This window comes from Archocentrus centrarchus, chromosome 8 (genome assembly GCF_007364275.1).
Source record: "Archocentrus centrarchus isolate MPI-CPG fArcCen1 chromosome 8, fArcCen1, whole genome shotgun sequence".
In the NCBI taxonomy this organism is placed as follows: Eukaryota; Metazoa; Chordata; class Actinopteri; order Cichliformes; family Cichlidae; genus Archocentrus; species Archocentrus centrarchus.
The window spans coordinates 25,278,175-25,290,272 of NC_044353.1; the positions used below are offsets into that span (position 1 = coordinate 25,278,175).

The window sequence follows — 12,098 nt, forward strand, 5'->3', positions numbered from 1 at the left end:
ACTTTCATCATGCATCTGACGCTATGCGTGCGCGCTTCTCTGTTTCCTCAATTGTCTCACCGCTTGCTAAACATAGCACCATTAAAACATCATGAATAAAAAAATGATTCAATAATGACGCTGCTTTTGGCCTAAAATGGTCAAAGAAAAAGCAAAAAAAAAAAAAAAGGCTCAGCAGACTTTCAGCAGCAGCATGTCCACGCTTAGATTTCGAAAACATGTCTGCTAAACGCACAATACAGCTTGATGTTTTTGCTAGGTAGACCATTAAAAAAAGAAAACCCACAAATGGCTGAGTATGCACTTCAGTAAAAGCAACCAGACTCTACGCTGTGTCTTCATTTCATCTGTGCTGCCACAGAGGCTTCAGAGCCCGATGTTTACCTTCCCCAGGCTTTTGTTCTGTTGTGTCTAACAAGTGTAATCTAAAAACATCCAAAACATGCTGGTCCAGCCAGCAAAAAAAAAAAAAAAAAAAAAAGAGAAAAGATTCCATGCAGTTTCAGCTGCTCGGCTCCCAGTGTTTATAGTGTCAGCACACAGCATCTGATTTTAACAGGCACCGTAGTCTAGGTCAAAGCTGAGATCTTCCAGGGCCATATAACTGAAGAGGGAAAGCCATAGAAGCAGAGGCCTTAAAAGGCTACTGACTTAACATATTTACATTCAGTACTTAATTACCCAGAATGAACGGTGACGTTATTGGCAGCAGTGCAGTTAAAATAAGAGAAATCCTGGGACCGCTGAGCTGCTACACTACATATTTTCCCCAGGAATGGAATGCTGCTGCTGCTGCTCCCAAAGTCTGAGGGAGGAGGTCGCTGTTTTTCCCTTACTTAAGGTATTTTTTTGAAATACCTTGTAGTGCAGAGCTGACTCTCAAAGAGCGCACTTATAGCAGGAGGAGGAGGAGGAGGAGGAGGAGGAGGAGAGAGTGGTGGTGAGCAGGCTTGGAGAGCAACAGGTTTATGACTTCCTTTAGAAATGTAAAGTTTTTCCTGGCTAATGCTGGCAACGTGATTTGACTTTGTGCAGATTAGTTTTGTAAAGTAAGCAAAAGCAGTCGCCAGCAGTATCTGTCTTCTATTTATGGCCTCTCGCCCCCCCTCCACCTTTCCCAGACTGACGTCAGCACAAAGTTATTTTCATGAATGGAGGGGGCGGTCACGAGGAATCGGTGACGTGAGTGCTTGCGGAAGCAGAGCGTGGAATGTTGGTACATTGTTGTTGTTTTGTAGTTAATTTAGTACGAGGATACGCCGCTGCCCGCCTGCGCTGGACGGTTTATACCAACTTTGTCAAGTTACTTCGCCGGCTGCTGAGGAAACGTACTCTGTCAGTTTTACGCACTCCGGTCCACAGATATCTGCGTCCACAGAGGTGAGTTTTTTTTTTTTTTCCTTTTTTTCGGGAAGATGTTTTGACATTCCTTTCTAAATTACTCGAGTTCTCACGGTGACATATTGGCGCACGCAAACAGGCTTGTGTTGTCCACACGCATCCATCTTATAGGATAAGTTTGGATCCCAGTTATGAAATCTCATGTTGATTTCGGAGATTGTTGCTTTCGGGCGGACACGTGTTGTGCTGGTGATACAGAATCCAGTGCCCCCCAAAAGTGGCGCAGACCTCCGAGTAGTTGCATATAGGAACTTATGAAATATGTAAAAATGTGTAAAGGAAATAAAATTTGTATTTTTTTTAAACTTCTCATTTGCCGCTTTCCTGAGATTGAAATATCGCTTTAAAAATAAATTATGTAATTATGATACCTACTGAATACGGTCCCTTTAACAAATTACAGCTAATAAATTGAATAAAGTGTATAACTAACACACAGTAGAGACATTTTCCACCAGGATCGTGGGGAATTTATTTAACGCTATAAAAATCACAGACTATTTCTTCGCACCGCACATTAAACATAAAACTAAAGTTACAAAATCGGTTCATATATTATTACTGAGCACCCATTAACTTTAAGGCTTTAAATTAAAACTTTTATTTTTAGGGTGAAAACACCTTTTTGTTGTTTATTTTTATTTATAGCCTTATTTCTGTGACTTGAATGAGTTTTTCGGAAAAATGGAAGTGAAATAAACTCCCTCACTGGCCCATTGAAACAAACTAATTTAAAACAGTTTCACATCCTCTTTAATTTTAGCGCTCTTGTTCAGTTCAAGGTGGCATTTGATATAGGCTGCTAAAAACGCAAAAATACCAGCCTGCTTTTGACATTGGAATCAACACGTGGTCTGCATTTTAGACATGTGGGACAAAGGGCACGATGTGGAGTGGAGGTAGACCACCAGGGTTGACTAGCCTACACGGGAGAAACAGCAGGAGGAACCCACATTTCCAAAAACAATAAATCACTTTGGAGGACGAAAAGGACTTTATCTTATCACCGTGTTCAGCCATTATTTCTGCTCTGCATAATTCTTAATGGCGGGTAAAGATAAGAAAACCATGTCCTGGAATTACAATGACCTAATTGAATTTTTGACCATGGCCCAAAATTATCTCATAATTATTTTCTTCACAGTCTTCTATGTCCACCTCTCAGTTTGCCCTTTGTCATTTTCTTAATAACTTGTGACCTTTTGTGATTAATGTATGGAAAATATTTGTCTCTGAGTAACTTGTTCCACTTAGATGGTCACAGATTTGTGTCGGAGACGGGGTGGGTGGGTGGGGGTTGTGATTCAGTGTTGTATCAGGTGGGTGCACAGTGACTTTCAGACTGAAGCAGTGGGAGCGGGTGTGCTCCTGTCATGAGGTTAACATGTGGTTCAATCACCAAAGTGATGATATCTTTTTGGGATGGAGAAGTTACAGCAGCTGACTCATCCTACCAATATGGCACAATGGGGGGTAAAAAAAATTCCCCTGAAGACACACAGCATGTGGTCGAATTGGCTTCACTTGATTTTTCATTTTACTGGACAGTGGTGATGGATGAAAGCAGTGCAGAATGCAAAACCTTTTTGGTGGAGCATTGTGAAAGTGAAATGTTTGTGGTTAGTGATGCTATGACTCACAGGGAGCACGTTCGCTATGATGTGTTTTGCTCCTCTTACTGGAAAAAGGATGTCAAGTTTTGATTATTGACTTTGGAAGCAAGTGATTTATTTATTTTTTTTATGTACACAGGCAAACATGCCAGCCAGAGCGGATACAGGCAATAAGAGGCAGTTGCTTGAACAGGTCTTCCTTGCATCTGTCAAACGTGACTCCCTGACAGTTATGTAGTGTTTGAGATTGCTCCCTCTGTCACCGGCAGTGGTTTGCATCCAGTGTTTTCCGTCTTTTTTGTTAGAATGACTGGATCTCAAACCACTGCTTCTGCCTCATTATGGTCAGAGGTGTGGCAAGTGTGAGACATACTCCTTTATTTATACTGTGGGATTGTGTTGTTGGGAATTCTTAGTTGATTCTTAATGGAGCTGGATGCAGCTTGTTGATTCTGATGCGATTCAAACTTAGTGTCATATCAAGCATTTGCTTTTCTGTCATATCCTGTCTGTCTCAGTTGTGTCTTCTGGATTATTATTAGCAGTGACAGAATATTAATATGTCTCCTTTTATTCACCAATTATTAGTTCTAATTAAAAATTGGACTGGTGTGTCCATTTTTTTCATTCTTGACATTTCTCTGAAAACCAGTGTCCATGGCTGGGAGAATATCTTCTCACAGATATTCGGTGAGATCTCCTCCCTTTCCGCAAGAAAGTTCCGCTGGTCATGCCAGCCATTTCTGAGGTTCTCTGTACTTTTCCTTCCTCTCCATGAAACAACGGGATTTTCCAGGAAATGTCAGATCAGGAGGGTGTGATTCCCTGCTGCTGGTTGTCGCTTTTACCAGTAAACAGCATGACTCACTGCTCAGCTATGCTCTCCATTTCCTTCACATAATATCCCACCAAATGTGCTGCGCTGGAGAAAGAGCAGAGTGCTGCGTTCCTCAGTCTGTGAAGAAATCTCTTCCACCTCCCCTCAGAAAAGTGCAAGAAAAGCTTTCTCATGAGGAGTAAAGCTGAATGTCAAGGGCAGCAGTAAGTCTGCTTTCCACTGAACCCCCTCCCTCCCAAACGGACACAAAAAGAGAAGAAAAGCAGAAAGTCTAGACAAGCCAGCTCTGCATTTATTAGTGAAGTGTAAGTCTTTGATACGCTGTTTATTGTAGGGAAAGGCTGGGCCCCACAGTTACCTGCTGTAACTGAAGAGCAGCCATGAACTTGACCTGATCCCTGGCTTCAAAAACAGTAAACTATACTTTAATCACTAGACATCGGTGAAGAAAAGATACACAGATTTATTTAACTAGTTTGGTCTCAAAGGTGTAAGATTGTAATTAATTTCTTCTTCTACAGTTCTTTGCCTAGAGGTGATTTACATAGTTTGCTCACTTCTGGTGTGGATTGCTTTGCTTTTGAATTTGTTAAAAGCATTCAAAGAATGCATCTATTCATCTTCAAATAACACGCGAGGAATGCAGCAGGCAACATTTTGCTTTCCTAAACTCCCCCAGCAAATAAACAGAGCAATGAAATGTTTGTGTTTATAATGGACAGACAGTGGAGCATTTACTCTAGTGAGCATGTATTTGGTTATCAGTCATCAGAGCATCATTAGGAACGAAACAGTATTGCCTGTTGCGTATTAAAAGGAGGAAAGTGAATTGAAAAGTGGAGCACTGTGTTTGCAATTTGTCCCACAAAGAAAGACAGCAACAAGGAAGAAAGACACTTCCACACAGGCACGCACAGGCTGTTTTCCATTTATTTGGCCAAGTGACAGATGTGCAACACTTCAGAATTCCAGACATTTTGTGAAATTTGCAGCCATTGTTTTACAAGTGGGTTTGTCTCCACTACACCCCCGCCGCCGAGCGCATCGCAGGATATATTCAGACTCCACGTTCCCTCTTCAGTGAAGGTTTGCCTGTGTGCATGTGAGGGTTTGCACATGTGTGTTCACTCAGGAATGTGGTTTTGTTCTTTACCCGCCAACTGTGGTTTTTCTTTGAGGTATTTTCCCAGACTCCTTTTCTTACTGTTATGAAAAAGAAAAGAAAAAAAAAACCCTAACATGAGTTGTTTTCTTGACTATACTGAGAGAGGACGTGTTTTGTTTGTCCGTCTTCTCTGTGTGGTGCAATTTGGCTGCGTGATTGCTGTTTTTCTCCTGAGAAAACTTTGGTGTCTTAATCAAGAGAGCCGTGTCCCTGTGCAAGTTGCAAAAACATAAGCGCATGTCTAAAAACTTTCAGGGAAACAATTTGGTGTATTGGTTCAGACTGGGGGCCTCTTTTATAAAGATCGGGGAGGCCCACACTGCTTTTCCTTGATATTTTTTTTTTTTGTAAGGAACATACCCAGGGACCCCCCTCTGACGCAATACCACTTAAATTAGACTGTTTGGGCCAACTTGCTTTTGAGGAATGTTTTATTTTAGTCCTTCATCTTTATTTGATGCTTCTAAAATCTCAGTTATGTAATTCTTTGCAGCATGTTTTGCAAATGAATAAAGGACACCAGAGAGCGCACCAGATGTTCTTTAAATCACCAAAGTTTATGTGGATTCTGTTTGTAGCTGTGTGCTCACTACACGCATTTGTCGACTGTTTATTTTCCAAGTCAGGATTCTGACTTGCTTTTCTATTTCAGGACAATGACTAATGTTTGAAAGTAAGAAAGCATTTTTTTTTAAATTTTATTTTCACTGCTCTATTGCTTTTAGTTAGAATCCCCTGGAGCCCCCCATTAACAGATATATAGCCAAAGATGTAAAAACTTGATAAACATCACAAAATGAACAGCCACGCCCAGAGTATTTTCTTCCATGAATGCTTCAGCTAATAGGTCTACAGAGAATATTTCCCCTCTTACCGAGGGTATCACTTATCGCATGCTCCCTTTAAATTGTTTAGTTGGCAGAAATTTGTGTCAGCACTGCAAGCTAAATATATCCACCGGCATTAAGTAAGGGCACAGGGCAGCTCAGGAAAGCCCAATGTAAGCAGATCCAACCACAGAGAGACGGCGCTAAATCGATAGACTACATTGTCTCCCAGCAAAAATACATCAGTGACTATAAAGGAAAGTATTTCTCTGTGACACTCTATCTTCAGGAATTTTCCACATGCTGCCCTGTAAAGTTCAGCATAACTATAAATGTTATACTGATGGGATGATCTGCTTTGATGAGGAGGCAGAGTGCTGTGGACTGTTTTCCCTGTAAATCCAGAGATGTCAGATCGGGAGATAAATGATGGGACACGGGCTGGATTTTAGAGGAGAATTGAGGCATTTTGTCCGCAGGTTGCCTTGAAGTTACCAGCACAAGTTGGTGCTTTTAGTTTGTACTATGCATGGGCTGTGTTGCGGTTATGAATGAGACTTGTTTACCCTTTTGGTGACCATGTGACTCACACTCCCACGCCCATTTGCAGGGCGTTTCCATGGTAGCTGTTGAGCATGGAACAGTGCACTCGTACTCAAGCTGGTCTGTAGGTCCTGAAATGGAGCCTTGGGGGGATGTGTGCCTCTCACAGGATCGCAGCTCAGCGCTCTCGCTTTTTTTGGCCATTGCAGCAGTCTGGAAAGCATGTGGCTCACTGTAATGAGTACAGAGAGGCTTTTCTAAATACTGCCCTGGCAAAATCACTGAGGCTGAGAGCTTAAATGCAAAGTTCTGTGATGAGCAGGAGAGAGGTTGCCTGTTTCTAATTTTGCCTGGTCTAGTGAACTACATTGTCAGGACCCTCCTCTTTTAATATGTGAAGACGGACAGGCCACAGTGCTGCTAATTAATAGAGTCATGCTGCCATCTGCTGGTATTTATGTCACTAACAAACAAACAAACATGAGTACTCACATGTGATGTAACCCTGGGATGTTATGGTGTCTTACAGAGGAGTGCCAGTAGAGGTATCATTTCCGCTCACCTGGCATATTTGAAATATAGAATAATGTGTACTCTTGAACAAAAATAGCAGTATCACATTTTTTAAATATACTAAATAAAATAAAATAAAAAGTAACTGTAGCCGTCTATATTTGTCTAATTATGTAGCTGAGTAAATTTATGTATTTCTAGTTATTTTCAACCACATATAATTATGTTGTGTTTCACTTAATTGAGGTCATACTTTTTGCTTTTCAGTGTCTTCTGTGAGATTCTGGTCATTTGTCTTCATGCAGGGAATGACGACTAATTTTAAACCAAGCAATGCTTTAAAGGTAAGCATGAGAGAAATGTTTTATTGGTTCACGTCCACATATGGTTCTTCATTCACTGCTCATGTAATTTCCCCATTGTGGGATCAATAAAGTTCTAATCAATCAATCAATGTCCCACAGGTCAAGAAGGAAGTAGGTGAGAATGCCCCAGTGCTCAGTGATGATGAGTTGGTTGCCATGTCTGTGCGGGAGCTCAACCAGCACCTGCGTGGGCTCACCAAGGAGGATGTTGTGCGATTGAAGCAGCGACGACGGACCCTGAAAAACCGCGGCTATGCCGCCAGCTGCCGCATCAAACGTGTTACCCAAAAGGAGGAGCTGGAGAGACAAAAGATCGAGTTGCAGCAGGAGGTGGACAAGCTGGCCCGTGAGAATGCCAGCATGAGATTGGAGTTGGATGCCCTGCGAGCCAAGTATGAGGCTTTGCAGTGTTTCGCCCGGACTGTGACCCGGGGACCTCTCTCACCAGGCAAAGTTGCCCCCACCAGCGTCATCACCATCGTCAAATCTGCCAGCCAAAACAACTCCAGCCCATCTCCTTTCTCAGCACCTTCCTAGTGTTGACAGGACTGGGCTCTCCTTTGCCTGCCTGGTCCTTCCTGTTTCTGACCTGGTCTGAACCCACTCATCCCACACTGAGAGGAGGCTCAGTAGTTAGACTGAGGGATGGCTGGGGTGGCAAGCTCTATGTGATGTTATGCTGCGTTCACAATTCTGTCTCCCTCTTTGTGTCTCTTTCACACAATCTTTGTCTGTGCACTGTGCAAACCCCCTCCCTGACCCCCAGCACCGGCAGGTTATTGGGCCTCTGTGACCCGACCTCCATAACTGAAAGCAGAGATTTGCTTTTATCTCCAATTTTAAGTATTTGACGTGCCTTAATGTGGCAGCACATGGTCTAGGGCACCTCTGATACTCAGTGCTGTAAAGCATACAACATGAGGTTTAAGTAATGCATATGAGACAGTACAGATATTTTTAAAGCCTTTGCCAAATCATGTTTTCTTTGTATAAATATTAATGAGCCTCTGAGTCTGTTGGCTCGAACAGTACAACACGTGATCTACACTATATCTCACATGTAGTTTAACACATAGAGGCGTTATCTTTCCAGCTGTGAGGTCAAATGGACGCCTCTTCAAGGCCACAGTTATCAGATGCCTTTGAGAGGTGGCCAAATGATGCACCAGATGGTTTTACTCATATGCTCCTCTTCACATTTCAGAGGTGCTAAGCGGTAAAGTCACCTGATTGGGTGTTTGATTAAAATGAAATCTTGCCTAGAAATGGTTCTCTGTGGGATCTTTGCATTATACCTTTGATAATTGACCAACGTTTACCTAAAAGGCCCTGTATGTCTTTCTTGGTCAAAAAAATTTCAACATCCCTCATGCCAAATAACCTATTTAGTTTTTAGAAAGCAATACCAGAGATTAGCAGTTTGAAGAATCCGAGAGTCTTTTACAGAACAGCTCAAAGTGTTCTAATTTGGCAGTTTTGGGGAAACACCTTAAATATTTGGAAAGTTTCAAACTTGACCATTATGATGGAATCTGTATTTGTAAGTCTTTGCTGGACTACACTGAGTTCCCTTGTGAAATATTGAAAATGTGCCTTCTTGTCTCCTATTGGCATTGAGAAAAGGCATGTCCATGTCACATCAGATTTCAAAAAGGCATACTTGATGCATCCTGAAGTTGCCATTATACTACATTCTTGTAGAGAGAGAGCTGAGTCGGGCTGTTATGTTGTTGAAGACAGTAGAGGCAGTTGGAGCGGTTGCATGTGATTCTGCTGATGTGTGTAGCCCCTTGACTCATAAGTTTCTTAATATATAGGCGTAACAAATTTTAATTCTATTTAAATGGTAGACTTGGTAAGACTAAATTGTAAAATTGCAAAGTGATTAAGGAACATTTTGGGACATTCGTTTGGATTCAGAAGGTTTGACAATGGTGCCTTTCATTGAATAGCACTTAGAGAAAACTGTTAAGATACAGGATAAAAAAAAAACAAACCCTGACAGGGCCACTTGTTTAAAGAAGGAAGTTAACTAAGTGAAAATAAAATGTGGTTTAACCACTTACAGGAAAGTCATGCCTAAAGTAACTAATGATGGTGAACTCTGATATGTACAGTCTACTAAGGCACTTATTGGGTGATGTTTAACCTCTCTTTCTTTGAATGCAACTCTTGGTAGGTAATCCATATTGGATATGAGAGCAGACCTTATAAGTATGATGCAATTCACATTACTTACTGTATATTACAGACTAGAGATGACAAAGCTCCAACTGCTTCTGTTGTCCCTCAGATTGAGATTTCCGTCCAAATAGAAATCATTCCTAATGCTGGGTCACAAGAAGTGCCGCCGCCGGTGTTGGTGTTTCTGAAACAGTAACCATTTACTTTTCTTTTGACACACTCTTCTACAAGAGAACTCCTGACACCCATCTCTAGAAACAGTGGTGTCGTGATAACTAAATGCAGTAAAGACCTTGCTCTCATTGTACATTTTGTGATATTTAAATATGAAATTCACTTGAAATCAAGCCGTTCTTACCGAGAATCCATTCCCAATTTGGAGTGAAGTCAGTAGAGATTGCTCATGTCAGGATTTTCTCTTGGCTAAGAGGACATGACTGTTCTTCCCCTGTTCCATAGCTGCAAACAGAACAGTATGGGGAACTTTGCTGCTGTACAACCTGCTGTGATTTTTATTTTGTTTTTTAAGCAGGGGCATTGCTGTGTTCTTACTCTCATTTTATATTTTCACTTGGTTTGTGTCAATACAGCCCATGTTCTTTTTTTCTGATACTTAGTTTTATAAGCATATACATTATATAAATATACAGTATATAGTACATATTTTTCTATATTTATGTCTTTTACTATGCCGGGAGTGGTGTGATTATGTAATCAGTCTTTGAAGTCTAATTATATGGATGCTGACCTTTTTATAAAAAAGAAAAAAAAAAGGAAAAAAAGAAGTTGTATTCACATTTACAATGAGACAGCTATTCTCATAACTTAAGCCTTGTGAGTATTTATAGCCCAAGAATAGTTCTTCTCAGCACATTCACTATGTATCTAATGCACAACTTGGACAGTAACTAGGGTTACATGCAGGCTGCAGCTAATCATCTGCAAGAACTAGACATTTAAGAACAGGGAAATGAGTCTGCCAGCTCGCTGTTACTAGCAAGACGCGTCACACTTTGTCACTTAAAATGAGTGAATAATTCAACACTGCCAAAAACTTAAAGTGCCTAATTTTATCAAAAATGTTCAGCAAATAGGCTTTTGGGCAGCATTAACTGTGGAGTTAAGAATATTTCATATGGGAGGAAAAATTGCTCTTAAAACAGATCAACCTGCATGCAAACCTAGTCGGCCACTGCGGCCACTAAGCCTGATATCCTTTTCTAAAGATGGTCAGTCAGTAGTTTAAAATGACTGCAATGCTTTTGTAACTGCTAAACAAACCAACCAAACCCAAAGCTGTTTTAAGACTGTTCACCCAGGCTTCTTTACAGATAATGAATGTGTCAAGTCTTGGGCAAATGAGTACATGTTACCTGTTTACATAAATTATTTCTTGAGCACATTCACTTAAAAGGCAGTGTGGCTAAAAGCATGTCTTGCATAGCATTACAGTGACCTCTTGTGGTTTAGTTTAAAATCCAAACTAAGCTACATCAGGCCTGCTTTAATTTTAGCACTTATTACTGTATTTGAGTCTGAGGTGAATACTTTTTGTTTTGTTTTTTTTTAATAAGCACACCTAAATAATAATTACCTGGAAAAAATCATTTTCAGATGTTAACGTATATATTTATGTAAAGTGCCTAATAAAAGGACAAACCTTTCTCTGGGTGAATTAAGTTCTACATTTCAGAATGACCTAGCAGTGTCTATTCATGCTCTTAGACACAAGTTTTCTTAAGCTACCCAAAACATAATGTCTTGAAGGCACACACATTTTAAAAAAAATTATTCAAAAAAAAAAAAAAAATTTGCATAGATTAATGTAGACGTGTTAATGGGTGAAAAATCCAAAACCTGCCATGGATGAATACGAAACTCGGTCTGAACAGCTTTCTTTCTACAGTGAAAAACAGCACTTGTGATACCAAGGAGCAGTAATAGAACTGAGATATTTTCTTACCTTTCACACATTAATTATTGCAGTGCAAATGTATGTACAGAGACGTGCATGCTTCTATAGCTTGAGTGAGCGTTCAAGGTGATCGGTTTAAAAATCTGTCTTTGATTAAATAAGCTTTGACACACAAGCTTTGCCAGTCCTACAAGCTGTAGTATTTAGCTTTAGCCATGTAGAAAGTCATTTTAATGTTATAGAAGGAATGGCGCATGTATGCAGATTAGATGTGGATGAAATTATGGATGAAATGCGTTGAAGGTTAGTTTAACAGCAGCAACATCTGCGTTTGTGAGTATGAGATAAATGTCTTGAGGCTTAGAGTGACTGTCGCGTAACGGTTAAAAAGGCAGCATAAACTGAGTGCGTCCCCTTCATGACTTGTCATTACTCTGCTCATATTTTATATTTATTTCAATGATTTGTGTAATTTTATTAAAAAAGAAACACCTAAATTATTTTTTGCATTCATTTACATGTTTTCTTAATGAACTACCCTCATGTACAAATAAAATCTGTGTTTCTGCTCTGATTTAAAGTATGGTCAATTATTCCTATAAATAAGGGTTGCTGTGTCTGCTTTTTCAAATAAAGCTTCTTCCACACACACACACACACACAAAAAAATGAGCTCCTCAGATTAGCAAGCATGAGGTACAGAAGCAAAACTCTTATTTTATTTGTCTGATGAA

At 40.4% G+C, this 12,098-nt stretch overlaps 1 protein-coding gene across 1 annotated transcript; it reads left to right on the forward strand.

The window, feature by feature from the left end:
* Nucleotides 1–1,195: 1,195 nt before the first annotated feature.
* Nucleotides 1,196–11,938, forward strand: mafk (v-maf avian musculoaponeurotic fibrosarcoma oncogene homolog K). The gene is given in 6 exon segments (XM_030735988.1): nt 1,196–1,273; nt 1,276–1,343; nt 1,345–1,380; nt 2,950–2,951; nt 7,168–7,244; nt 7,365–11,938. Coding segments are annotated over 6 exon segments (684 nt in total). The 5' UTR covers nt 1,196–1,210; the 3' UTR covers nt 7,803–11,938.
* Nucleotides 11,939–12,098: the final 160 nt, after the last annotated feature.